General features: G+C 63.1%; 4 protein-coding genes across 4 annotated transcripts; 1 reads left to right on the top strand and 3 right to left on the bottom strand.

Moving 5' to 3' along the window:
* Positions 1-3,069: 3,069 nt before the first annotated feature.
* On the top strand, positions 3,070-5,197 carry MNEG_3265 (hypothetical protein; the record flags this gene model as incomplete). Its single annotated transcript, XM_014048255.1, has 5 exons — positions 3,070-3,258; positions 3,504-3,613; positions 3,831-3,967; positions 4,371-4,741; positions 4,889-5,197. 5 exons carry the CDS (start codon positions 3,070-3,072, stop codon positions 5,195-5,197), a joined length of 1,116 nt encoding a protein of 371 aa, XP_013903709.1.
* Positions 5,198-5,576: 379 nt separating this feature from the next.
* On the bottom strand, positions 5,577-11,852 carry MNEG_3266 (Sodium channel protein 60E; the record flags this gene model as incomplete). Its single annotated transcript, XM_014048256.1, has 21 exons — positions 5,577-5,751; positions 5,924-6,153; positions 6,309-6,449; positions 6,621-6,777; positions 6,903-7,010; positions 7,156-7,274; positions 7,413-7,556; positions 7,772-7,822; positions 7,954-8,048; positions 8,199-8,298; positions 8,482-8,673; positions 8,862-8,939; positions 9,113-9,212; positions 9,359-9,515; positions 9,647-9,766; positions 9,911-10,025; positions 10,431-10,518; positions 10,646-10,719; positions 10,847-10,918; positions 11,078-11,171; positions 11,389-11,852. 21 exons carry the CDS (start codon positions 11,850-11,852, stop codon positions 5,577-5,579), a joined length of 2,874 nt encoding a protein of 957 aa, XP_013903710.1.
* A 153-nt stretch (positions 11,853-12,005) lies between these two features.
* MNEG_3267 (putative voltage-dependent N-type calcium channel subunit alpha-1B) lies at positions 12,006-21,919 on the bottom strand (the record flags this gene model as incomplete). Its single annotated transcript, XM_014048257.1, has 26 exons — positions 12,006-12,041; positions 12,280-12,380; positions 12,563-14,525; positions 14,750-14,911; positions 15,131-15,298; positions 15,454-15,547; positions 15,655-15,702; positions 15,878-16,021; positions 16,226-16,364; positions 16,511-16,680; positions 16,828-17,013; positions 17,150-17,260; positions 17,456-17,524; positions 17,639-17,706; positions 17,884-17,956; positions 18,130-18,242; positions 18,418-18,516; positions 18,703-18,841; positions 18,976-19,097; positions 19,389-19,498; positions 19,718-19,973; positions 20,193-20,456; positions 20,701-21,074; positions 21,267-21,352; positions 21,490-21,561; positions 21,816-21,919. The coding sequence occupies 26 exons, from the start codon at positions 21,917-21,919 to the stop codon at positions 12,006-12,008; spliced, it is 5,271 nt and encodes a 1,756-aa protein (XP_013903711.1).
* Positions 21,920-22,846: 927 nt separating this feature from the next.
* MNEG_3268 (hypothetical protein) lies at positions 22,847-26,929 on the bottom strand (the record flags this gene model as incomplete). The annotated part of the gene is made up of 4 exons (XM_014048258.1): positions 22,847-23,917; positions 24,098-25,302; positions 25,524-25,695; positions 25,880-26,929. Coding segments are annotated over 4 exons (3,498 nt in total), but the record flags the coding sequence as incomplete, so codon positions are not given.
* Between the last annotated feature and the right edge of the window lie 31 nt (positions 26,930-26,960).

The following is a 26,960-nucleotide window of genomic DNA, read 5'->3' on the forward strand; positions in this document are numbered from 1 at the left end:
GCACGCATGCACACACACACACACGCACGCATGCACGCACACGCATGCACACTTGACAGCTGGACGCTTGCCTGAATACAGCTTAATGGGCATGCGCGTGATAGGAAAGAAGGCATTGCAGGTTACAGGCGAAGGCGCAGTTGCACATGTGTGAACGCTGTTGAGCCCAGGGCAGCCCGAGCGGAGAGCAGGGTCGCAGTGCGCAGCCCCGCGCACATAGCAAGACGGCAACGCAGCAACGCAGGCCCGGCGACCACTACCGGCACAACCGGCAGCGTGGGCATGACCACGGCGCATCGCCGCTCGGCACGATCACGCCTGCCTCCCGCTCCAAGCATGAGGCGTGCATCGCAGCTGGGCAGTCGTCGTGCGAGCACACGACCAGCTCACGGCCGTCCTCGTTGTCACACAGCCAACACAAGTCGGCCTTGAAGTCGCCGCCTTGGCAATTAGGCAGGCGGGACGCCCGCAGCAGGTGACGCGCCACGCGCTCAACTGTCGTTGCTGAAAACAGCTGCTGCGCCAGGGGCACGCCGCCGCCACGCCCACGCACACCAGTCCTACCGGGCTCGACTTCACCCGCCTGGACGTCCAAATCGTCACTGTCGCTGCTGCTTCTGCTACTGCTGATGCCGCCGCCACTGCTGCAGCCACCGTCACAGCTGCCGCCGCCCCTGCGCCCGCGCCCGCAGCTCACGACGCGTCGGTCACGGCGCGGGGGCATGACGCCGCCGTGCTGCGCACCCACCCCCGCGAGCAGCGCGGCACTGCCAGGCAGCGACCAGGGGCAGGCGGAGGGCGCGCGTGCAGGCGGGCCAAACTGGCAGCACGCGTCGGCGTGCTGCTTGGACGCGGCAAGCCGGAGCTGCGCCTCCCGGCGCTGCAGCTCAACGGCTTGGGCGTCGAACGCGCGGCTGAGCCCCGACAGCTGCGCCTCCAGGTAAGCGACCCGCCTGCAGGAATCAGCAGCATCTGCGGCCTGCGAGCATCAAGAAAAGGGCACGTGCACCGGCCAGCATCAACAACACGGCGCTCGGGGTTTTAGGGTTTAGCAGAGAGCAGCAAAAACGACGACTGGCTAGATACATACACTCCGGCCAATGCAGCCGGACAAGAGCACGCCCCATCCATTTTGCCCCCGGATACAGCGAATTCAGAAGCCGCGTACAGCGAACGGCGCCAGCCTGCCGCCTTCACTGTAACCAGGGGCCCTGCTGCTGCTTTCGGGGGGCGTGCGCGCCTGTGCCTTTCAGCTGCAGTTCCAGTGTTCCACACAACTAAGAGAACATAATAGCACTTAGCATATGACTGTGCTTGTGAAGGGGACACATGTTTAGGACATGTTTGTGACACATAGAGCTACAGCAGGTGCGCTGCCGCACAACGCGCACGCAGCACCCCGCCTTGCCGCGGGCACCAGTCACTGCTTGCGCACACACACACCTGCGGCAGGCCTTCTTGACGGGTGCGCAGTTCTTGCAGCCATCGTACAAACATATCCGCTCCACAACGTTCGTACACGCTTCTTCCAGCCGTAACTTCGCTTCGTATGGGCAAGTCTCAGGGCAAGCGCGCGAACCTGACGGTGGGCGATAAGCTTAAGGTGCTCGATCTTAGGAAATTGAACCATAAGATGCGCCAGAACGATCTTTAAGGACAAGGGCGCAGCAGGCGCTGCAGCAGCTGGCGGCCTATGTGGCTGCACACCCTGAGATTTTGTTAGAAACCGACGAGGTGGTGGTTGTGGGCATGCAGGATCGGCTTGACCGCATGGCAGTGTGCGCGCTGCTGCGGCGCCGCCAGAGTGATATTCGCATGTTCATCCCGCCCACCCCCGGGCAGTGGCGGCCGTCAAGGTCCGGGGCCTGCAATCTACTGTTGACTGGATTTAGCGAACGCCAACCCCCTGGAATTTACTATACCGATTTAGCGAAAAACCACGTATAGCGAACGGATTCCGGACAAAAATGGGTTCACTATAACCAAGGGTTGACTGTAGGTGCCACAGCGATTAATCATTAGTGCTCAGGTTGCAAGGTCCGCATTTTGTGCATCCGGATATGGGTTTCACGATTCAGGGATCAGGGATCACGGTTCAGGGTTTCGGGGTCAAGGTCTAGGGTCACGGATACTGCAATTATCAAGTAGAAATGCACAAAATCAAGGCTTATTTTTAGAGTGTCCTGGCAGGGCTAGAGGGGCTAAGGCTGGCCCCCCACAACCCGACCTATTCATCTGCTGCACCCCCCCCCCCCCCTAGGGGGACAGTCCACGCCCCAAGGGTGGGCCGTAAGGAACCTCCTAGCATTGCGGCAGTGTCCTTGAGAACATCACCTCCCGCAATCAAAACGTTGTGAAAACAAAACAATAGATTGGACGGAGCTGGACTCGCTTGTTGAGCCGTGCTCGCTAGCAAGGCACGTCAAATTGCGCCAGCCACAGATAGGGGGCTTGCTGTTTAGCCCGGCCAGCTGGATTTACCGGTAGCTGGGACTTCTGCATTGGAGTGACCTACCTAGGTGTTTTGGAGTGAAATCGGCGCGATTTTTGGGCATGGTGACAGGTCGGTCAGCGGTTCGTGCGCGCGCCTGACGCATTTCCTGCGGCAACCCGCACCAGCCATACGGGATCGTGATTACCGGAGTGTACGATGTCACAGTAATATCGAAATACTCTTCTGGTCGCTTCTTTGCTATCGGACGCCTAGTGAAGCTCGAGATCGTTTTTTGTTACATTCGGTACGCGTTCTTTCCCCGGAACGACAACTTAACCGACACGAACAGCACGGCAGCGATCCGCCCAACTGGGCGCTGGCGTGGCAGACCGCGGTGCAACGGACGACTCTGTCGCGCACAGCAGAGCACAGCGCGCGGCGACGCTCGCCGGCGTGCACGACGGTGCCAAGTTCGAGCACGTGCAGCTATCACTGACGCAGGTGCGGCAAAGATGTAGGCAGCATGCGCAGCTTTCTTGTGCGGTTGGCGTGTCTAACCACCGACCTTTGACGCCGATGACCCCGACGCTCCAGACGCAACCTGGACCGCAGCCTGGACCCAGAAGCTGCGCTAAATGGCGCTGCTCAAGGGCCTGGCAGCGGGCGCCGTAGGCGCGGCCGCGTACAACCTGTACCACGAGGGCGGTGGTGGCCCGGGTGGGGGCGGGCTGGCAGGCAAGGACCTGGCGACGGGCCTATTTGAGGCCTTCCAGAGGAGGGGCGCCGCGCAGATGGCCGAGGCAGGTCCTTTGAACCTTGGTTTGGTTTACGCAACTTTGCTCCACTGTGGATGACCGCGTGCAGGGGCGTGCACGCCGGCCAGGGCTTGTATCACCAGCAGCAGGCCGCAGGGTGCTGGTTGGCTTGCCTGTCGTCGCATCCAACGCCCGAGTTGTCACACCCACGTTTATGGCGTCCAAGAACTCTCAGCAACGCTTGGCATCTTTGTGGAAGGATAGCAGAGCTCACTTACTGCAGCGCGTCGGCACCCTCCCTGCTGTGCAAGCAGGTGTCGCGCATGCAGCGCCAGGTGGAGGACCTGCAGGCTGCACTGCTCAGGTCGCTGCACGAGAGGGGCCAGCCCACCGTAATCGTCACAGACTCGGGCCGGGGTTCAAGGTGAGACGGCCTGTGTGAATGCTCATCCCGGGAGGTGGAGTCCCGAGCTCTTTTGCAAAGTGTTACGATTGTGTTTATGCAAGCAGCACCACAGATAGATTTTGCCATTCACTGGCGCCATGTCCCAGCCTCCATGACCAGCACCAATTATCACTAGCCGCCACTCGCCCATGGTGAACGCTGCACGCTACCACCTCGTCCTATTTTGGCTGCGCAGCAAGGTTGTCGTGGGCGCAGTGGTAGTCATTGGCGGCGTCGCGCTGTACCTGCGGTTTGTCAGGGGCTGGCGGCTGGCCGACATGATGTACGTCACAAAGGGGGCGCTGGTCAACATGCAGCAGAGCGTCAACCAGGGTAGGCAGCCGTGTGTGAGGGGACTGGACTTCTGGAGCTTTATCAGCACGTTTACACACAGCAGAGCAGTGGGCGACCAAAGGGTGTGTCGGAATATTCATAGCAGGGTCTTGTTTTCGATGCTTGTTGCATCAAACAGCACAGGACTATGTGGACCCTGGCCGTCACTCCCGATCTGCCACATGGCAACGCCGTGCACGTCACACGCATGCATGTACGCGAGTGCAAGTTCGCTCGCGTACTTGTGCGCAAGCACACGCGCATGAACACACACACACACACACACACACACACACACACACACACACACACGCACACGCGCGCGCGCACGCACGCATGTGCGTGCAACACGTGCACACTCACATGACAAACACGCACACATGCACGCACACATACACTGCAGGCCTGGCCACTGTACGTGGCCAGGTGGAGGCGGCAGCATCTGACATGGTGGCGCGGCTTGGGGCGGTGGCGTCCAAGGCTGACGAGATGCTGGGGCGGCAGGAGGCCATGGATGGGCAGCTCAAGGATGTTGGGGAGCGTGTGGAGGGCGTGGCGGATGGTGTGGCGGAGCTGCACCAGCAGGTGGCTCACACCAACAACGCCATCAAGCTGCTGTGCGGCGCCTTTGCAGAGGTGGCCAGACGTGTGGGCCTCCACAACGGCCGCTACGTGCGAGCTCTGGATGGCTTCGTGCACGGCCTTGAGCCCCCGGCACAGCAGCAGCACCAGCAGCAGCTGGGAGATGGTGGTCTGCTGCCCGGCCTGCTGATGGTAAGTATCAGCATGTCGGGGCACCGGGACAGAATGTTGCCATGGGCGCTCGGGGCACACACAGCACGCACTCACTGTACTTATGCCATGCCAGCAGGCTTGCCCACCCCTGCACCCCGTCGACTCAAGTTGCGCTGCCCACCACAGGGCGTAGAGGCCGCCGCGCTGCTGGACCCCGCAGTGGTGGCCGCTGCGGGAGGGCAGTCAGGGGGCTCTGGCCTGCCCTCAGATAAAGCACCGCAGCGCATCAACCCAGCCATCTACGCCATCAACGGCTGCGCAGCGGCTGCAGTGGCAGCAGCGGCGAACGCGGCACCCGGCAGCTCTGGGGCGCCACGGGGGCAGCCAGCCGCCGTCATCACCGAGGTCAGCAGCCCACAGCAGCCGGGGGGGTCGCAGCCGTCATGGGGGCACGCCAGCAGCTCGGGCATTGGGCAGCGCCCGAAACACGTGTAAGAGTACTTCTTGAGGGCAGTGATTTGCACTGCTCTATCAGCCACATCATCCTGCATGGTCTGAGTTCGACCACCAGCTCTGACCACAACAATTGCGGCGTGTTCAGCTGCGGCTGGTCAATCACATTGCTTTGATTGCTGTAGCCATTTTTTGCTAGTGGTATGCATGCATGTTGCAGCCAATGCGGCACTCTTGCCCCCCAGCAGTTTTTGCTGCACCGGAGCCAAATCGTCATTGTCAAAGGTCCTTTCCATCGTGCGTAGCTTTGCCTGTGGTGTGATGGTAACGCTTTCCACAGCTAGAAATAAGACAATGACTGCAGCACATGAAACACAATCACGGTCACAAAAAGCACCTCCAGCAAAGTGGCTTGCCAGCCTTAAGGCGCGGGAGCAATGCTGCTGCCGCTGCTGGTGCCAAACATGTGCGCTATGCGGCGGAACGCTGCGCCCATCACTGAGCCCGCAGCCGAGCGAGCTGAGCGCGGTCTCGTCCCCACTGTGCCCCCCTCCGCCTCGTCCCCGTCGTCCAAGCCCGCCGCATCGCCCTTATACCTGCTCGTAGAGTGGCAGGGTTTGTGTGCGAGGGCACCGACGTTGATGTGATACTATTTTGGACTGCGCGAAGGGCACATGCGCTAGAAGCAAATTCAGGGGGCAGCATACCCTGGGGCTCTGTGATTGGATCCCGTCAAGCAACCTGCTTGCTCATGCTGACTCAGCCCACCTGATGCTCATGTGCCCAACCCGGCCGCCAAGCAGCCGGCGTCGGCCTCCTCCGCCGCCTCCCGCTTCGCTGCTGGCAGCTGCTGCGGCGGCTGCTGCGGCAAGTGCGGCGGCTGCAGCTGCCTCAGCTGCCGCAGCCTCCTCGGCTGCGCGCTCTTCCTCCACCGCCGCGTGGACATCATCCCATAGCCGCGCATGTGCCGCCGTGGGTCGCCAGCGCCGGTTACCGTCCTGCAGAAGTATCAGACGACGCGTTGTGCAATCCAATCCAACACAAATTTGCCGCACAAGCAAGCGTCAAGCGCTTCACCCAGCGATACAGTCACGTAGCTCAGCATATGAATTGCTTTGTATTGGCAAGGCCACCCCTGTCCCCTGCTGCGCACCTGGCGTGCCTCAATAGCCTGGCGCAGGATGACATCACGAGCTGCCACCACATCAGCGTAGGGTGGCACGATCGCACGCTCAGCGCGCGTCTCCTTCTTGCGTTTGAGCTTGGCTGCGCGCATGCGGGCACGCCACTTGCGCTGTACATTTGAGGGCGATTTGGGTGAAGTTGGTTTGGGGTTGAAGGTGCTGCGTAGAGATCCCAGGTCAGGCTACAACGAGAAGAAATGACCAGCCCATGTCAGCACAGCACTGCACAGCGCGGCGCGGGGCAGCACGATGCATCGTGGGCGACATGTGCTGCCACCCACCTGCACGCGCATGACGGTGACGGCGACACTGAAGTTGAGGACCTCGTCACTGCGCATATTTTTGAAGTGCTTTGCCACCAGGCGGTCAATCTGGTCCTTCAGCAGGCCCTCTGGAATCTGGGTGCCGCTGCAGCGCTTCACCAGCTCAAAGACAGTCCTGCGCGGGGAAGGATCAAGCCACTTGATTGAGTGCATGATGTGGCGTAACACTCCAGCATCTGTGGTGTCGCAGCTTGTTACAACAGACATCCCAGCTATCCCTGCCTAGCCAGTGTGCTTCACCTGTGGAAGGGCACCCTGCCCTGCACCAGAGGGATGTCCAGGTCGAAGACAAACCGCAGCACGTCCTTGCCTTCCGCACCGGGGCCTAGGCCCAGGGGAGGTTGCAGCCTGGCAGAACAAAGCAACAGCATCAGCAGGAAGGGTGGTTGCTGATGTGCAACAGGGCAACTGGGCGCTACTGCCATCTTCAAGCGCAGCCTTATCTCCTGTATGCATGCAAATTGTGCTCTCTGACTCCACCCCTGGTCCCAACCTGAGCAGCAGGGCCTCCAGGTTTTGCGGGTCAATGCTGCCGGAGCCGTCGTCGTACTCTGACCACAGGTTCACAAAGTCTTCAAGTGACGACGGGTTGAGGCGCCACGCTTCTTGCTCCTGGAGGGTTGAAGTCAAGGACTGGCGTTGTGAAGCCATTGCCAACACAATAGATAATCAATCAACGTGCACAAGTGCACACATGACAAATAAGCATGCAAAAAAGCAAAGCGCCCCTCTCCCCTTAAAACCTCTAACCTGCTGCTTCTCAAAATTCTCAATGATGACGGCAGTGAAGAGGTTGAGCATCACAATGCTGACCAGCAGCACGAACGTCAAGAAGAAGGGAATGGCTACCCAAGGATGACCGCACTCGCCCAGATTGGGGTCGCAGTCTGGGGGCTGGGATGTTTTTACAGAGGGAAAGTGAGAAGCACGATGTTTGAGAACGGTGCGGCATTGCTGCGGGTGGGGTTTGGTTTACTTCCTGGAGAAGCAACTTCCTGGAGAAGCAACTTCCTGACTCACCTACACACGTACAATGTTAAATGCGTAGCCCGCTCTGGTTGAATGCGTCACCCTTCCCCAGCTGCGTACTGCACGCGCGCACCACCTACCTTGATCAGACAGGCCACAAAGAGGTTGGTCCAGTCGTCATTGGTGGCCAACTGCAGGGTCGCATAAGAGGACCAATGTCAGAGCGATAGCATCTGTGGCAGCAAGTGTGGCTGTAGTAGGATCACCTCGACCCATCCTGCGCTGCAATTACTGAGTTTGCATTACAGTTTTTGCCAATCACCCTGAGCAGCGTGAGCAGCGACATCCAGAAGCGGTGAAAGTTGCCGTGCTCATTGATGCCTGCATTGTAGTTGACACTTCCCAGTGTCAGCGTGCCTGTGCGCAGTGGTGCAGTACAACATTGCTCAGCATGGCACATGATGTCGAGTCATCCGGCTGCCATTTAGGCTATTGAGATGGCAGAGCCAGTGTCTGCAGACGGCCAGCATCACGGCGTTTGTGCATGGTGAACCACTGGACACCTACCTATGTAGGCATATATGTAGAACAGCAGACCCAGCAGAGCGCCCACATTCCAGAAAGCTGGCATCGACACAATCAGAGTGCCAAACAGGGACCGCACACCCTGCGGTGCCCAAAGGAAGGTTGGCATGGCAGCTCTGATTGAGCTTGAACCTCTAGATCAGAAAACACAGGGTGGTGACCACCACGGCCGCTGCCTGAGCGGCAGCACACAGTAACTGGAGGTTCCACCAGTTGAGGAGTTGGGCTGCCACAACCGCCTCAGGCTTTCCTGCACAATACCCACCTTCATGCCCCGCATCAGCTTGACAACGCGAGCCAGCCTGAGTAGCCGCATGACTTTTTGGATCTTGAGAGCTTTGATCTGGGCTCCTCCTACAATTGACACCAGCATGTCTGCCAGGCTGGAGGTCACCAGCAGCAGGTCGAAGCGGTTCCACCCAACCTTCCAGTAGTTGACCCAGCCCAGGCCAATGACCTGAGGGGAGGTTGGTGGAGGGTTGAGTAAGCTACAGACAGCAGGCAGGGCAATGAATTCAGGGCAGCTACATGCACAACGCAGTTCATTCATGGCGAGCTTAACGTGTCTGCTTAGCAGTTGAGGTCCTGGGAGTTGAGGCGGGGGACGTGCTGCAATCAGACAGGGCCTCATCAGAGGGGTCTGACCTTGAGTATCGCCTCTGATATGAAGATGCATGTAAATCCATAATTGATGTACTCCATGGTGTGGACCATGTTAGGTGGCTGGCGTCGCGGGATTGCGGGGCCATGAGGGGTCACGAGGCCAGGCCAGGTGTCTTTCCAGCATGCACCAAGTGGTTTGACATGATCAGAGCTGATTCTTCGGACACCCGCAACATTCGCATCATGCCCGTCCGAGTTTAGCCTCTTTGACCTCTGGTGGTGCCCAACCCCACCATGTCATAGTATGTTGTGGCCATCAGCAGTGCGTTGGCAATGATGAGGGACATCACTGCAGCCTCAAACCAGGGCGACTGGATCAGGTAGTACAGCGACCTTTTGCAATCGGAATGGGAGATCCGTTGGGGATTGATTGGGGAGGTTTGGCAGGTTGGAGCCGGCGATGCAGTGACACGTAATGACCTTCATAACCTCAGCCCGCTCGCCCGCATAAGTGCACCCCTGGCAATCCAAAAGCTTACTTGCGGGCCTTGTCTTTGGGGACAGGGCACTTGTCTGGCGGCTTCAGGCGGAACACCATCTTGCTCAGCTCAGCCCACTCCTGCTGCTCGTTGGTGAGGAAGGCACTGCCATTCTGGGACTGTTGGCGGATACGGCTGAACTGAAAGAACACAACACCTGAGCGGGGAAGGTACAGGCAAGCAATGCAGCATGCAAGGTTGGAAACATCAACTGTGATGGTTGGGCAGTCTTGAAAGGAGCTGGATGCGTGTGGGCACCCAGGCTTTGTTTGTGTTCTGTGAACGCACCGATGTATAGATTTAGGAGTGTGTACGAGACGACGATCACAAAGGCCACAAAGAAGAAGAAGGCGCTCCAGTTGCCCATGGGCTGGGGCTGCAGGTGCTTCTCTGGAGGGGCGGCCATGGCTGTGGGGAGGCATGCAAACGCCATGGGCCCGATGAATAACTTGATGACAGGTCGAATGCTAAATTTTGCTTGCAACCGCCAAACAAGTCTGATCATGGTCAAAGCATGCGCCTTCAAGCACACCTGGCACAGGCGGACCCCACCTGAGTTCATGATCTCGGCGTATCCGTTGAGCGTTGCCACCACAAACAGAGACACCAGAGCATTGCCCAGGTGATCAAAGTTGAACGAGGCATTAGACCACACCCGTGGTTCCTCCTGCACACGGCGGCAGGGAGAGAGGACGCCAGCATTCTAGAGCAGAATTGCAAGGATGGAAGGATGCTCTCAATGCTTGGAGATGCAGAATAGTTGTTGCGCTGTTCTCAAAGCCCCTAGTCAAGCCACCACGATTTTACTTGCCTGCCCCGAATTGGGAGACACGAAGGTGCCGGTGCAGGCGGCCATGTCGGGGACACTGGGGTCGTTGCAGCTCCAAAACTTGCCATTGAATAGCTGTGCAACAAACGGGCGGGTTGGTGTTGCGTTTCTTACCAGTCAGTAATGTTTCACGAGAGTGCAGGATTGCTTGATCCTCCTTGTCAGCAGCCTGAAAATGCATCAATGCTTGTGCCTGCCTGTCAATACAGTTGCACCTGCCCTGTGACCAACCAAAGTACATACCTGCACCCCGAGGATGGCGAAGATCACAAAGAACAGCATCACCACCAAGGACACGTTGGCCATGGCCGCCAGTGACATCGTCACAGACCTGGGTTAATTGGGAGGCAGAGCACATTCAGGGCGCGGAGAGCGCGGCTGGCCTTTGGCTGAAAGGGCTCTGCTATTGCTGCGGCACCTACACGCAGATTAACCCAGGCCGCATTCAACCCTCTCACTTGAAGACCAGCCGCATGCCAGCGCTGCGGGTGAGAGCGCGCAGCGGCTTGGCTGCCCTCAGCACCCTCAGGGCCTGTTATTGCAACGGGATTCAGGCGATGTATAAGTGGCAACAAGACGGTGATGAGGCAAGCTGTTAACAGGGCCCGAGTGTCTTGAATGCATCCAAACACACCACATTTTCTCCAAACCCTCCCCACCTTGATGGCCTCAATCTGGGCAGACTCAAACACCAGCAGCGCCACGCTGGTCACCACAATTAGCAGGTCCACCTGGGCAGTTCAGCATAAGCAACAGCGGCAGGGACGGATTCAAGGTTGCCTTGATCGTGTGAGTGAAATGGGGGCCGAGATCCACTTGCTAATCAAGCTGAGATCCTGACATTATTGCCAATGCACCTGTACACGTTTCTACGTCATAACGCCACCCACCTTGTTGGTGGTGTTTGCAAAGTAGCCTTTGAAAGTGAAGGCCATGATCTTGAGCACGGCCTCCAAGCCAAATGCAACTGTGAAGAACACGTCACTGGGGGATAAAGGCACGGCGTGGGGGCGGCGAGTTTAATGGGCGCGTCGATGGTGCTTGTCGCGCCTTCGCGCCAGCCTCACATCTATGCTTTGCACGCCATGGGTATGTTGACGACCCCACCCCTCTGACCCATTCAACATGATTGCGGCCCCTCACCGTCACCTCGCCTCAACCCCCGGCACCCACCTCAACCCCCCTTGCCCCCGGCCCTTACCTCCAGTAGATGATCTTGTAGCCCACCGAGTCGTGGTCCATCCCCGGGTACTCATAGGCCATGGACACGCAGTTGACCATGATCAGGAAGAACATGAAATAGTCAAAGCCCTTGGCCGTCACCAGGTCGTACACCCACACCCTCGCGACGTTGTCCTCACCCAGCAGCCACAGGGAGCGGCCCACCAGGGGGGGAGGCATACCGCTGGCGTCGGTGCGGTGTGACACCATGCTGTAGTCCGTGTAGGTGGCTTTGGCAAGGGGGGTATGGGGGGGGCGTGGTTGGAGCAGCAGCAGCGGCAGCAGCAGCGGTAGCATCCGCAGCAGCAGCAGCAGCAGCAGCAGCAGCAGCAGCAGCAGCAGCAGCAGCAGCAGCAGCAGCAGCAGCAGCAGCAGCAGCAGCAGCAGCAGCAGCACAAGCGACAGCACTAGTAATACTGTGTCGTATTGCGCCGTGCAACACATCCCCCTCACAACGAATGCTCTCTTGATGCTGCAATTTTTTGGCTTGGCAGCATCTTTGCTCCTTTCCCTGCCCCATCCAACCACCCACTTGAGCGCCGACCGGTGTAGCCTGAGGTACCAGTGACGTGGCTGCTGTCACTGTAGACGCTGTCGCTACCTGCACTGCTGGGCCGGGTCTGGCGTGCAGCCCTGCCCGGGCCAAGTGTGGCAGACGCTGCGCGGCTCACAGAGCCACTGCCAGGGTTGGATCCGCCCAATGATGCTTGACCAGGCAGGGCTGATCCTGGCTGTCCGTCACCGCCAGCTGCCTAGAATGCGAAAGTGCGTTGCAGACGGGGCAGGTTGGTCGGAAACCCCCCAATTTCCTTGCAGCCCACAGCCTAGAAGCCTTTACGCGTGGGGCCTCTGGCACGTGCTGAAAACCCACCAGAGCGGCCTCTTTCCGCCTCTTGAGGGCCTTGACTGTGATAGACGGCTCACGCATGCCGCCAGCAAGCAGATCCGCATCCGGGGAGAGCAGCAGGGAGCCTGCAGAATCAGAGTGGCAGGAACGCGGGGCGGCAGAGCACAGAAGTCGTCATTGGGCTGCCACTGGCTGGCGGCAATCAGGGAACAGTTGATGGAATGTAGGCTCGTTGTCAAGGCAGTTGCGAGCAGGACTGCTCTTGCACCCCGCGTTCGCGCCACCCCAAGCAGCCTGCAGGGCTTACCCAGGTCTGCCCCGCTGCCAACGCCGCCACCGCCGCTGCTGCTTGCCACAGCTGCCCCGCCAATGGTGACGTGCCGCCCCACCCGAGGGCTGCCCACACGCCCGACGCCGCCAATGGGCCCGGCGCCATCACTTGGCACCAGCCCTGCTGCCATGGCCGAGCCGTCGCCGGCAGGGGTAAGGACTGCCAGGGCCGCCTCCAAGGAGCTGCCAGCATCATCAGCGAGCCCCTGGGGCCGCTTCATGGAGGCCGTCATGAAGCTCACGCGGCCCCCCAGGCGCGGGGACTTCTGGCGGTCGGGAGCTGCCAAGCCTGGCGGCGTGTGGGGCTTGAGGGCGCCCACGGGCAGGGCCTGCCCCGCGACAAAGCGGGCCCCGCGCGGCGATGGCAACACGGGTGGGGCAAAAGCGATAACGGCGTCCTCACTCCCGTGAGCCGGTGGTGGTGGTGGTGGCGCTTCTCCTGTGATGCGCAGCACCTCGGCGGCCTCGGGGTCCTGCGCGGGACCATCCTCATCACCCAGCCGCCCCCATCGAATCTGGGGCGTTGCAGGCTCGGGCAACCGCAGGCCGCGTGTGGCGCCCGTGCCAAAGTCTGCAGTGTCGGCGTTGCCGCTGCCGCTGCCGCTGTGAACCCCCTGCCAGGCCCTTGGAGTCCCCTGCGGCACCTGCAGCCGCTGTGGCCGCTGCTGGCCACTCGTTGGCCGGATGACGGGGCTGCCCAGGTCAAGGCCTTGACCGGGGAGCTGGGAACCACCTGGGGCGCCAGCGCGCGCCTCCCCGCCCAGCGCTCCATCACTGCTGGGAGCGGTCGCCTGCTCAGCTTCAGCGATCAAAGAGGCCAGCCCAGAGCCAAACGACAGCCGTCCCGCCGAAACCCTGTCGCTGCTGGAAGGCGCCTCAAAGCCCTCGCCCACGGGACCACCCCCCGCTGAGAGCAGGCGCGTGCCGCCTGTGGCCGCAACATGGAACCTGCCCTGCTTCTGCTGCCAGAGCTCGCTGCAGCTAGCCGCGGCCGCGGCCGCCGGACCTGGCTGCAAGGTGCCGTGCGGGTCCAGCCCTATCAGCTGCAGCGTCTCAAAGTACTCGCGCCAGCTGTAGCTGCCATCGTCCTGATCCATCACCTGCTGTTGTCTAATACCCGCCGCCGCTGCCGCATGTGGAGCGCTCGGCCGCTGGGATCTGAGCTGCCGCTGCACCGGAACTTCCGACGCTGCTGCGCCGCCCGCCGCGCTCGATGGCAGCAGCCACCCCAGAAGCACGCGGGCCGTGCCGCCCTGCCGGTGGCGTTCCACTGCCGCTGCCTGCCTGGCCCGCTGCGCCTCCTCCTCAATCAGCAGATGTGCGAGCTGCTGGCGTGCGTCCACTGCCAAGCCGCCGAGCTCCCCGCATGGGGCACCTTGCACCCCACGATCGAGGCGAGCCGCCTCGCCCGCCTCACCCTCTGCCGCCCACACCTCCCGGAAGACAAAGGGTGGGGGCGGCGCACCCAGCGCCATCGACGCCAGCGCCCCAGCGGAACGCGGCCCCAACTCTGACGTGCGCGCACTCATGCTGCGGTGCAGCGACAGCGTCCGTCTGTGGCGCAACTGGGCCCGGGCCTGCCGCAGCGCGTCGTCCACTGCACTCCCAACCAGCACAGTACCTGCAAAATCGCGTTGCGTCTCACAGCGCAGCTGCTCCTCGTGAACCTCCACCGCCTCGCCCACAGGGCCACTAGCCCCGGTGCCCGCCCAGGCGCTGGTGACGGCTACAGCACCATTGGTGGCTGTGGTTCTGCGGCTGCTGGCGACTGAGGGTCCCTTGAGGGTGGAGCCGCCGGCTGCCCCGCGGGTGAAGAGGCTCAGCACGCTGCGCCCGCTGTGACTGCCGACTGCACTGCGGAGTGCTGATGATGCATTGGCAATCTTCTTGCCAGCGTTGCGCAAGCGGTTCAAAATGCCGCCGCTCTTCACAGATTGCACCTGGACAGGCAAGCAATGGATGGTGGTGGGTGGTTTGCGACAGGGCTCATTTCATCAAGTGCCGGTAGATCCAACAACACTTTGCACATGGCCAAACACGCAAACAACGGCATCTGATGCAACTTTCACAATTTCCGCATATACACAGTGCAGCTTTGCAGCACGCCCTGGCTGTGCAGCCTGCCGCCTACCCCGGCCCCCCTGGCCGTGCCCCCCGGCCCCACCTGGTACTTGTTCTCAAAGGCCTCCAGCATGACCGCCAGGAAGAGCGCCAGCAGAATGAACTTGCCCAGTACAATCCACGCTATGAAGTAGGCTGCAGCCCCATAGTTTCCAGCGCGTATCATCATGAACATGGTCACCTCAAAATTCTCCATGTTGAGTGTCTGAGGGTGGTGGTTTTGGTTGCAGGTGCAGGTGGCCGACGTCGTGCCGTTGAGTGAGTGCTTGCCAACATCAGCGGTGCAGCGGGATGGTCCAAGGCAGGCTTCAGGAAGCGGGTCAGTGCACACCGGTGGCAAGCTTGGGATAAAACGTATGCAGATGGGGCAAAGAAGAACATAACCAACTGCAAAAATGCGACCACCTTAGACAACAGGTCTCACGTGGAAGTTCAGGATGAGGCTGTTGATCAGAGTGTCGCAGTTGGGCCACGCGGGGGGTGCCAAGGCCAAGCCACCAAACACGTGCAACCCCACGATGGCGAAGACCAGCCAGAAGAGTGCCAGTAGCACCACAATGGCGGCAAAGGAGTCCATGCTGGTAATCAGCACCTGGAACAGGCAAGAACACGGTTGAAATGCAAGCTTGTGCCCCAAGTCACGCCGGTAGAGTCATGCCAACCCATAGGGCACCATGTGACTGACCTCTGGTCTCAGGGCGCTGACAGGCCTCGGCCCGTCATCACTGCCCCCGCAGCGCAGCGCACCCGTGCTATCATCTGCAGGCTCTCCAGGTAGCGGAACATCTTGATGACGCGCAGCACACGGAACGACTTGAGGATGCGCAGGGAGCGCAGGGACCTGGGATTTGGAGGGAAAAGGGAAATCGGTCAGGGATGACGTGTTTGGACGACGTCTCCGCGGCACGCGAGCCGCGTGAACGACCAGCTTGCTTGCGGGTGGTTCACCTGAGGGCGGAGAGGCCGCTGCCTGATGACAGACCCAGCTCCAGCAGGCTGGATGTGGGAGGGTGGAAAGGTGCGCAGTGTCCAGGGTGATTGCCGCTTGGGATCAGCCGGCAGAAAGGCCGCTGGCCCAGCTCACATGGACTGCGTCCATGTCCCGAATCGACGCAGATTCACCGCACAACGTCGCATAGGCTACAGCGTAAGGTGTCCCCGCCCTGTGCACCTGAACGCCACCACTGTTGCGTCGAAGATGTTCCAGTAGTCGCCCATGTATGTCCATGGCCCCAGGCCAACCACCTTCAGCAGGAACTCCAGGCAGAACAGCGCAGTGAAACTCAGGTTAGCGTTGGACAGGCCGTCCTCGTACCTTTGTGGGGATGCCAAGGGGGGAAAGGCTAGGGACATCAGCCGGTGGGGCAAGGCTGTACAGGGGAGAGGAGTCAGACCTGCGTACAAGCCGGAACATAGGACGGCTACAAGCATGGACCCACTCCGCCTCTCCGCACTCTGCTTTGGAACCCTCCCCCCTTCAGCCCGCTGCCCCCCCACTCGGCGTTGCCGGCGGCCTGACCTGGGCCCCATCCCGTCATACTCCATGGCCAGCACGATGGTGTTTCCAAGGATGGCGGCCAGGAACAAGTTATTGAAGGCGGGACGCTCAACCAGCAGCCGCACACGGTACTGGAAGCGCAGCCACTGCCGCTTGGTGCCTGGCAAACACAATTTCAGAAAGCAGTGAGTCAGTACTTCGAGCAGGAAGGGGTGCATGCAATCCCCACTCAGTTCTTCCATTTCCCCGCACCACAGGCTGTTGGTAGGCGAGGCCTTTGTCCTGCGCAGGGGTGTGGCGGCCCACCTTTGACGCCGGCCGACTCCAGCGAGAGGTCGAACTCCTCCGCTGTGACGAGCAGCACCTTGCTGTACTTGCTGGTGGCGCCGCTGCCACCACTCACGCCCGTCATGCCACTGCCTATGCTGGCGCTGCGGTTTAGAGTGCCCCCAAGGCCGCTGCCCTGAGTGTTGGATCTGAGGGGAGGGTACAAACAAGCGCACATAGAATAGGCACGGTATTGGTCAATGTTTGGTTGCAGACAATGTGGGAAGGCGGAGGAGAGGGGGGGAGCAAAGCACGCTTGACAGGCGAGCCCTCCCGCAGTCAGCTGCCCACTGCACCTGGAGTAGTCCCGCACGCTGGCCGCGCCACTGTACGGGCCAAAGTCGCCGGCGTCGGTGAGGCGCGCACTGGCAGCACGTGATGCCGCCCCCGACACCGGCATGCTGGTGCTGGTTGGGCGCTGCGTGCCACCAGCCGTAACAGCTGGAGACTCGGCCATCGAAGGGAACCCAGCGGTAGCCGACCTGACGCCCAGGGTGCAGGTTGCAGGGCGTGGACCACCTCATCAGACTGCTGAGCGCAAGTCCGGCGCAGAGTGATGACGCGGCTTCAGGAGCTCCAAGCAACATCAGCCGCTGGTGTGCCATCGTTGCCTCTCACCGGGGCGTGAAGCCGGACAGGCTGGCCTCATTGGCGCTGGCTTGGCTGGCTGCCACTATGTGCTTTGTGATGCCCTCCGTCTCGCCGCGCGAAGCCATGAAATTCGACCACCTGGGGGGTTGCGCAATGAGAGCATAGTGGCCGCAGCAGGCAAAGAGTGCAACACTCATGAGAGCTTTTCATGATTCAGGAGAACACGCACGCGTGGGTGTGTGAGCACAGGCTGTGTCGGGAGTGTTCCTGCCAGGTCCCGTCAGGTTGAGAGGTGTCAGTCCCAGACAATCCAGAAAAGCGTAGGTGACTCACTTGCGCTTGAGAAAGACGGCCAGGCGGGACAGGGAGCTTGGCCGCTCCTTTGGGGCGACATGCTTGCGCCTGAGTGACACGGGGGGACCAGCGGAGACTGAAACGGCATTCTGGGGTAGCGTGCCATTGCACACACATGCATGTCAGGTTATCCACGACCCAAGCCCCCCGGACCCTCCGCACCACCTGTCGTTGAAGAGGGCCTGCGCCTTGGCGAACTTGATCTTGAGGACCGCCAGGAACAGGTTCAGCTGCCGATGGGGGGGAGGAGGGGGGCAGGGCAGGATCCCTAGCGCCGGCTTTGCGACACCTGCGAAAAGTGCATAACCCTCTGCATCTTACAAACGTAGCACAGGGCACGGGGTGGCGCCCTGCCCCGCCTCCTCCACACCAGCGTTTGCGTTCATATCCATTTCAAAGGCACGCACCACAAAGTAGGCCCCAAATATGACCAGCAGCACAAAGTAGACGACACTGTATGCCCCGACAGAGTCCATGGACCTGTGGAGCGGATGCGGGGTGCAGGGTGTAATGGAGAAACGGCATGCTACAACCGTTTGTCTAACCGTGCTGCTGTGAACGCTCTGGTGACGGGTACAGTCAGCATTGCTTCCATCCGGCCTGGCAAAAGTCCGCCCCACCCCACCGCGTCATCCAGCCCCCTGCCCGCCCACCTGTACATGATGTAGCTCCAGCCTGACAGCGTCATGCATTGGAACACAGTCAGGACTGCCAGGGCCACGTTGTCAAAGCCAGCAACGTTCACGTTGGTGCCCGCAGCCAGCAACTTGTGTATTGTTTGTGAGGCCCAAGGAGGGGCGGGGGGGGGGGGGGCACGAGAGGTCGGCAGTCGGCACACGCATCCTCAAGGGCCTGCGTCTGCAGTGATACAGTGCTTCAGATGCAGCTATCTTGCAGACAATTCGGGCAGGCCCTGATATTGCTGATTGAGAGCAGCTCACCGTGCAGGTCATGCCCTGAGGGCAGTCGCGTGCGCCGCAGCCAAACTCTCCGCCGTACGACTCTGACTGCTCCATTGCTCCAGCAGCACCAATGCACACCTGAGTTTGTGTGGCGGACGGAGGGGCACGACACGGAGTTCCCAAACAGGTGAGTTGAAAAAGAGTGCTGGAGGATCAAATGGGGTTAAGAGTCTGGGAAGAGATAGCTTGCGACAGCATGCCAGCACCTCAGCCCCCCCCCCGTGCTACTCCCTTGTAGACACTTCTGGCTCAGAGGTGGCGCACCGAGTGATAGATCCCGGCGAAGAGCTCCGTGCCTGTGACGCCAAAGATGAAGAGGAAGAAGCACAGCATGCCCACGACACTCATCAGCAGAGGGATGGCCTCCAGGAAGCACACCACAATGGAACGCAGGGACGGGAACCTGGGGTTGGGGGGAAACTGGGATTAGGAAGAGAAGGGGGCCTAGGCCTCTGCAGAAGTGCCGAGACAAGGGCAACGGCGGTATGGAGGGTCCAGGAGTGCACTTGCAACATCGGTCCTTGGTAACGTGCTCACCTAGTGATGGTGCGCAGGGGCCGCAGCGCACGCAGGGCCCTGAGTGCGCGCACGCCCTCCAGGCCAGCGCCTGCCCCGCCGCCATCGCCCATCGGGATGAACGTCGTGTAGCCGGCCGCCACCTGCCGCAAGAAGGGGGACAGGAGGCCAGAGTTTTTCTGTTTGCAGCGCTTTACTACACGGCTTGACGACGGGCTGGCTTGCAGGAGCCACACGGAGTGCACGCCGCCTGCAGCCAAGTATGTGTTTCTGAGGCATAGCTGTCAGGCCATGTCTGATCATTGAAGACTCACATATTTCTAACATGCACGCACGCACGCACGCACGCACGCACGCAGGGCACGCGCACGCGCACGTGCACGTGCAGGCGCACGTACACGTGCGAGCGCGTACACATGCTCAGGCTCACACACCATGATGGCGTCGAAGACATTCCAGGGCTGGGAGAGGTACGCAAAGGGGCCCCCCATTGAGAGTATACGCAGCACGCTCTCAACGGTGAACGTGATGTTCAGGGCCAGGTCTGGCGGGGGTGGGGGGGAGAAGGGGGCGAGTGACAGGAACAAAGATGAGCTTTTTTCGTGCAAATGCGTGCGAAGAGGGGAATGTTGCTGGCCGCCATTGTAGGTTGTCAAGCGGGCAGCAGCCAGCGCCACACCCACTTGCCACAGGTGCTCCCAGGCGTGCCCTCTGCCGGCGCCCACGTTTCCCCCTTTTTCCGCCCGCGGCCCCCGATGCCCACCAATCTTCTCGAGTGTCTTGTTCCAGGGGCTTTCTGCACTCTCCAGGGGCCGGAACATGGCGAGAGTCAGGCAGTTGGCAAAGATCAGGAGGATCACCCCCAGCTCAAAGTCAGGGTGAGTCGACACAGCCAGCGCAGCACGGCGCAGCGGCCCATAGGCTGTGGCCTCCTCCGCGGGCTGGGCAGTATCGGGAAGCGCGGCCGCTGGTTCCTCGCCCTTCGGTGTCCCATTTGCAGACTTGGGGGTGATGGACACCTTGTGCGTGTGTCGGGGGGGGGGGAGGGGGCAGTTGGGGAGTTGGGAGGTTGACAGGCAGGGGTTTGGCGGGAAGTGGAGCCGAACAACGTCAAGGCCAAAGCCTTCGGCTTCAACGGCAACAGCTGACGGCAACTGCCCCATGGAATTACCACCCCGAGCCAGCCCCGAGGCCCCTCTCTAACTGCAACCCAGCTCGCCGCTCTGCTCGCAACGCACCACTGCCACCGCCGCGTCGGCGTCAGGGGTGGCCACAGGCGGAGGCGCAGCCTCTGCCGTCAGGACACCCAGCCGCGGCGTGCCTGCTCGGCTGCCGCCACCCTCAAAAGACGTGCCAGGTGTCGGTTGAGCGGCAGCGGCCTGGGCGGAGGCCGCTGCGGCCAGGGCCGAGGCGATGTCCAGGGTCCTGAACTGCTGGACCTGTGAGGTGTCCCCTGGCCCACCCTGGGCTGCTGCAGTGGTGCCGCCAACCTCGTTGCCCCCCTCGTGCAGCAGAGGGGGGTGTGTTGGGGGCCCAGCCGCACCTTGCGGCGAGCCCAGCGTTTCCGCAATTGCACCAAGGGCTAGAGGGGACACCTGGGATGGGGTACGTGCTGTAGTGGGTTGTTCAGGAAGAGTCTGATGGGGCCCTCTCGCACCGTATGGGTCCCAGGGGCGCCTCAGGTGCACAAGTAAATGACATTTGCATTGCAAGGCATTGACGCAAGGCACCCTGGCCTTCACCCACCTGGGGCCTGCCAGGCGGCGCAGAGGCCACTCGAGCGCCGCGCCAAGCTGTCAAACCAGCTGGCTGTTCCCCTGCCGTATGCGCGCCTGCGGGGCCCTCGCGGCCGTCGGAGGCGCCAAGGCTTGCGTCCCCCGTGGTCCCAGTGTTGGTGCCAGGGGCAGACGCGATGCCGGCGCTGGTAGTGTTGCGGCGCACCGCAAGGGCACCACCAGCCGACGCCACAAAGTCCCCCACCAGCTTCTTGATCCTGAGGCCGCCCGCTGCTGCTAGCGCCACAGCGCCTAGCGAGGCCGTCGCAGCTTCAGAGGCTCCCGCAGAGGTGGGGACCCCAGCCGCTGAGGCCGAAACTGGGCGCACCGCTGCCTGGCCAACGCCTGGCCGTGCCGGGGAGTGGCATGGGGGCGACACCACGGGCAACGTGCCCAAGTGGCTGGATACCTCATTGGTGTGCACTTTACCATACATAAAGCCACCGTTACATACCCCCTCATAGCCTGCAGTAGTGCGCATGCCCCATGCACGTCGCTCGCGCACACATGCGTCGCCCGCGCCATGTCCCCCCCCACCTATGCGGCGCTCCAGGCGCTCCAGCAGCGCGTCCTGCTGCCGCTTCTGGATGAACTCCTTCTGCGTCGTCATGTAGTCGCCCTCCCTGATGAGGGATGCATGGCAACAAGGTATCAGCAGAGTAGGTCAGGAGGGGTTCCATGGCGGATTCAGGGCAAGCGGGCTGATCAAAACAAGCCCAATGTGCGATCTGAGGCCAGCTGTGTCCACCGCACAGCGCACCAGAGCAGCTCGTCCTCCAGCGGGTCATCGCCCTGAGTGCCGCGCAGCGCACGATACAGCTCGTGGACATCCCTGCCAGAGAGGGACGGCACACGGCAGGCGATGTATGCCGCAGCAGCTGCAGCGGCGGCAGCAACAGCAACGGCGCATGCAGCAGCAACTGCGGCGCCATCGACGTTGAGCGGAAGAGCGGCGTGGGCACGTCCAGGACTCAAGGCCGTTGCGCCTCAGATTCTCGAGGTGTATCCGACGAAACAGGCCGACCTGTTGGTATTATCGTATGAATCGTGTCGCCGACAGATCGCTCGACTCACACCCTTCCTCACCCGCCGGCCTGCGAGAGTCCAAACCCTTGGAAGGAACTGAGGTCCTGCGATCCCTGCCTCGTGAGGCGCCTGGCCTCTCCAGGGCCGTCCTCCTTGTCTTCCATGATCGGCCTCTCAATCCCGCGGTCTTGTCCGCTTAACCATCCATGCCTGGAAAACACGCGCCTTGACTGCTGTCAACAGCACACTTTGTGGCTGGTACACAGCTTTCTGCCGTGCTGGGACGACCGGGCTGCGATCTTGACTGGAGTTTGACTCATCTGCTGAGGGCAGCTGGAGTACGCCGGGCTGCCAAGTCGGCGCTGGCAGGCTTCCTGGAAGTCCACAGAGGTCTACTATTTCTGTAGATGCAATCATATACGTCATAACAAGAAGTAGGCAAAAGGGTGTAGGGCCCTGGTGACCTGTGCTCAGCCACCAGTCAAGAGATCGCCTTGAAACGTACGGCTGGCCGAGACGGCTTGATCCCCGTTCGTGCCTGGAACCACCTCCTTCACACCCTGGAAGCCTCCATCATGGTTCTCTAAGGGCCGCCCGGCGGGCTGGCTGGAACGGCCAGAAGTGCTGCATGGCATAAATCAGTAAGTACATGGCCACACCGCGCTGGTGTTTACGTCGGCACAGCGGCCTGCAGTGCGTACACGTACGATGTGACAGCGAGATTCCAGGACAATGCGGGTTGCAAGGACGAGCTTCAATATCATGTGCTGATGTCCGCGCACAGCAGGTCACGCGCCTGCCCACCCCTGGCTGGGCTTGTCAGGTAATCATGCGATCTGCCTGATCTTGCAGAGGTCCGCCGCACGTGTGCTTGTTTGGGGCCCTGCTGTGTGCTTTGACTGTGCCGTCACCACGCCATAATCGCGACCTAGAATACTTGGGTATATTACATGGGTGTGTGAAACGCCCCGCGCAAGACTGTAAAACGTGTACCGAGTCTATGGATGGCAATGAAACTTGTGATGTCCCATGAAAGGAGAAGGAAGCCAGTGAGGAGCGACCACTCACACTCAGCCCGCAGGCCCAGTGCGTCACCCGCCCGAATTGGCGGGCGAGCTGGAGAACTGCAGGAGCACGCTCGCCGTGCGCGCAGCGCCCGCGTTGTGCAGCATCAGCAGCCGCAGCTGCCGCGTCAGGGCCAGGGAGACGCGCATCTCCAGCGCATCGTCCGGCCGCTGCGTCGTGTGCGACAGCGCCGCGACCAGCCGCCGCCCAAGCGCCAGCTCCACCTCTGTGCCTAGCGCCAGGCTGCGCAGCCACGCCGTCCCGCCACCCGCGCCGCCGTCCGGTGCGGCCAGCAGGCTGGGCAGCGATGGCGCCGACACCAGCCGCCAGCGCGCGCGGCCGATGGCGCCCTGCGACTCGATCTTGGGCAGCAGGCTGCTAATGGTGCTGGAGGCCAGTGCGGCCAGGGACAGGCTGCCGTCATCCGCGAGCAGCACGTTGGCCAGCCGCCCCTCAAACAGCCGCGCCACCTCGCTCGCGCCCAGCACGTCGCCGGCCTCCGCCGCCGCTGCGCCGCCCGGCGCGCCCACGCCGACGCTCGCGCCGCCGGGCGCGCCGGGACCGCCCGCGGAGCCATAGGTGAGCGTGACGTGCTCGTGCCAGCTTGAGGCGCGGCCCTGTATGAGGGCGCGCAGCTCCTGGCTGGTGAGGGCGATGTCCAGGGCCGGGTCCAGGCCCGCCTCCGGCGTGAACGTCAGCGTGTTGGGGTGGCCCCGCTCGATGGCAAACTGGGTGGCCACGAGGTTGAGCGCGCCGTTGTCCAGCCGCACCACGCCCGACACGCCCAGGCCGCCGGGCTCCGCGGGGCGGCCGCTGACTGCGAGGCGACCGCTGACGCCCACGTTGAGGACGACGGGGAAGAACGCACGCAGCTCAGGGCCCAGGCTGACGGCCAGGCCGCTCAGCAACAGGTCGGGCGCGGCCTCCCCGTCGCCGCCGCCGCCCTCGGCCGCCTGGCGCGCGGCATCGGCGTCCTCCTCCTGTTGCTGCTGTTGCTGCTGTTGCTGCTGCTGCTGTTGGTCTGCGTCGTAATCCTGCGCCAGTGGCAGCAGCAGCTGCGCCGCAGACGCGCCGAGGGGGTCCAGCGCAGAAGCGGCCTGCGGTGTGTACACAAGCGTCAGCCCGCGAGTATTTTGCGCACCCTGCGTGCATGCGTGCACGTGTGTGGCCTCCATGCCTGATTCAGTCAACGCATGCTGGGCCCGTCTTTGAGCATGCCGAGCACACAATTGACCAGTCATGCAGGCAGCAGTCCCCATGCAAGAGGCCCCACCCACTTGATCCTGCGCACGCCGCCGCCCCGCCTTGAGGGCTGCAAACGCGCGCGACACCAGGTCCTCATCGCCGCCACGCCCGCTCGCGCCCATTACAGCGTCAGGCGCAGCCACTCCTGCTAGCGCGCCGCCCCCTCCGCTGCCGCCGCCGCCGCCGCCACCGCCTGCGCCGGCCTGCCCCACCAGGTACACAGTGCCGCGCGACAGCTTGAGCTCGCCCCCCACCACAGGGGCCGCCAGGCTGCCGTTGACGTGCACCGTCGCGTCCAGCAGGCCGCTGTACGCGTTGCGCACGCGCAGCTCCAGCCCCGACGCCTCCGCCGTGAGGCCCTCTGAAGGGTGCGGCCCCGCGCCCGCGGCCCCGGCCGCGGCGGCACCGGGGAGCACGGGGCGCAGCGGGATGGCGCCGTGCAGCTTGATGCCGCCGGTGCGGCCGCTGCGGGCCTCGAGGCCGCGCGCGCGCAGCACTGCGCCATCCATGTCCAGGGAGCCGCTGATGCCGGTCAGCGGCGCGCGCAGGACGCCGTCGAGCGCCACGACGCCGCGTGACAGGCTCGCACCGCCCGTGAAGCGCGGCGCCGCCAGGGGGCCCGCGACGCGCAGGGTGATGTTGGCGGAGCCGCCCTCCCACCTGAAGCCCGGGACCAGGCTGCCCACCAGGTCCACGCCGCCGTCCTTGACACTCAGCGACAGGTCCACGCCCTCGCCAGGGCCGGGCTGCAGCCCCGCAGCCCCCAGCTGATGCTGGTCGCCTGCTGCTTGCGGGGCCGATCGTGTCGTGGATGCCGTCGCAAACTCCGCTTGCTGCTGCTGCTGTTGCTGCTGCGGTTGTGGTTGTTGCGAACGAGTACCACCTTGGCCATGCTGCTGCTGCTGCTGCTGCTGCTGCTGCTGCTGCTGCTGCTGCTGCTGCTGCTGCTGCTGCGTCGCAGCAGCCTTGCTGTCTGCGGCTGCGGCAGCAGAGGCGACTGCCTTGGGCAACGGGATCGTGCCGCCGAGCCGCACGCCCCCCGACCCCTCTGCGGGCGCCACGTCGACGTCGACAGACAGCACCTGATCCGGGGACAGCGCACAGCTGGCCACCGCGCGCGCGAGGCGCGCGCGGCCGACGGCGCCGTCCATGAGGCGCAGGGAGACGGCGCCGCTGGGGGCGTCGAGGCTGCCGCCCAGTGCGCCCCGCAGGTAGAGCAGGCCGCTGATGGGGGAGCCTGGCGGTGTGAGGGTGGGGGTTGCGGGCTGGCGGTTTCGTCGTCGCACGAGAGCTGCGCCTACACAATGGGCGGAACCAAGGACATGTGCTCTTGAGAGCAGGGGGAATCCATCCTCAAAGCCACCCACCGCGCCCGCGACCGGCTCCCCACCAGGCCACGAGCGATGCACGCCGCCCCTGCCCCTCCCGCACTGGCGCCGCCATCCCACACCCACCCACCCATGAAGGGGGCCAAGGGGTCCTCCTGGCCGGTCCTGGGCCCCGGCAGCCGTATGCCCAGGGAGGCCAGCCGCTGCTCCAGCCGCGCCCCCAGGGATGCCAGCCCCAGCTGGTGCATCACGCCACCTCCACCCAGCAGGCTGTCGCGCGCGTCCACCGCGGGGGCGGCATGCTGCAGGCGGAGATGGCGGGTATTCGCAGGTGGGGACGACACCAGCGTGCAGCCACGGGTGCAGCCACGGGTTGGTGGTTGTCGACGCACCCCCGTGCGTGATGGGCCCCGACTCTGACAGCTGAGCATGCCCCACAGCGCAGCCGGGCCCGTCCCGCCTCGTCTCTCCACAACCCGTACCCACCTGCAGTGCGGGCAGCGCCCTGTACAGCGGCGCCAGCAGCGCCGCCGGCAGGTCGTCCACCTCGATGCTCGCGTCCTGCCGCGGCCCCAGCAGCTGCCCGCCCGCCGCCAGCGTGGCGCCGCCGCTGGCCAGGCGCAGCTCTTCAAGGGACAGCCCCTCGGAGCCGTGAGCCACGCCGCGCAGCGCCAGGGCGTCCAGGGTGTAGTCACCCCACCGCCAGTCACCACCCTTGACGTCAAACTCAACACGCGGCTGCGCGCCGCCGCCGCCCACCGCGGTGACCGACCCCTCCCACCCGCCGCGCAGCTCCTGGAGCCCGGGCAGCGCGCCGCTGAGCGCCGCGACGGCCTCGGCGGCGGCGGCCGCGGCGGCGCCGTCGGCGCCGGCCGGGGCGGCGGCCTCTGCGGCCACGAGGGCGTCCACCTGCGCGCGGAACTCGCGGCCCGCGGTGCACACGGCCGCGGCCAGGCCCGACAGGAAGCGCCGCTTCGCAGCAAACGGGTCCAGCGCCGCCGCGCGCCGCGTCGCCTGCTGCAGCAGCTGCCCTGCCGGCAGCAGCTCCTCTATGCGCGCGCCCGGCACGCTCAGCACAACGCGCCAGCGGCCCTCCTCCTCCTCGACCGCCGCGGCCGCCGCCCCGACGCTGGCCCCTTCGGAGGCACCCCGCTCGCCGCCGCCGCCGCGTGCCCCCGCCGCATCGGGGTGCGCGTGCGGTGGGGGCTGCGGCGGGGGCGCAAAGCTGTCGGGCAGCTGCAGCCCGGGGGGCAGCACGTACTCTGCCTGTAGCTCGTAGCGGCTGGCCTGCTGACTCAGCGCCGCGCGCTCCAGCAGCACCACGTCACGCTCCCAGCGCGCCGCCGCGGAGAAGGCACTGCCCCGCAGCCCGCTGAAGCGCGGGGCCGCGACCGACAGGGAGGCGCGGCCCTGGCGGGCGCCCAGGTCGACGTCCAGCGCTGCGGCGGTGAGGCGGCCGCGCAGGGAGCCCAGCTCCAGCTCGTCAAGGGGCAGGCCCTCCACCGCCAGCGCCACCTGGCTGCAGCGCTGGTTGACCTGGAGGCGTGCGGGGGGAGGTGAGCGGGGC

Source organism: Monoraphidium neglectum, assembly GCF_000611645.1.
Source record: "Monoraphidium neglectum strain SAG 48.87 unplaced genomic scaffold scaffold00403, whole genome shotgun sequence".
NCBI lineage: Eukaryota > Viridiplantae > Chlorophyta > Chlorophyceae > Sphaeropleales > Selenastraceae > Monoraphidium > Monoraphidium neglectum.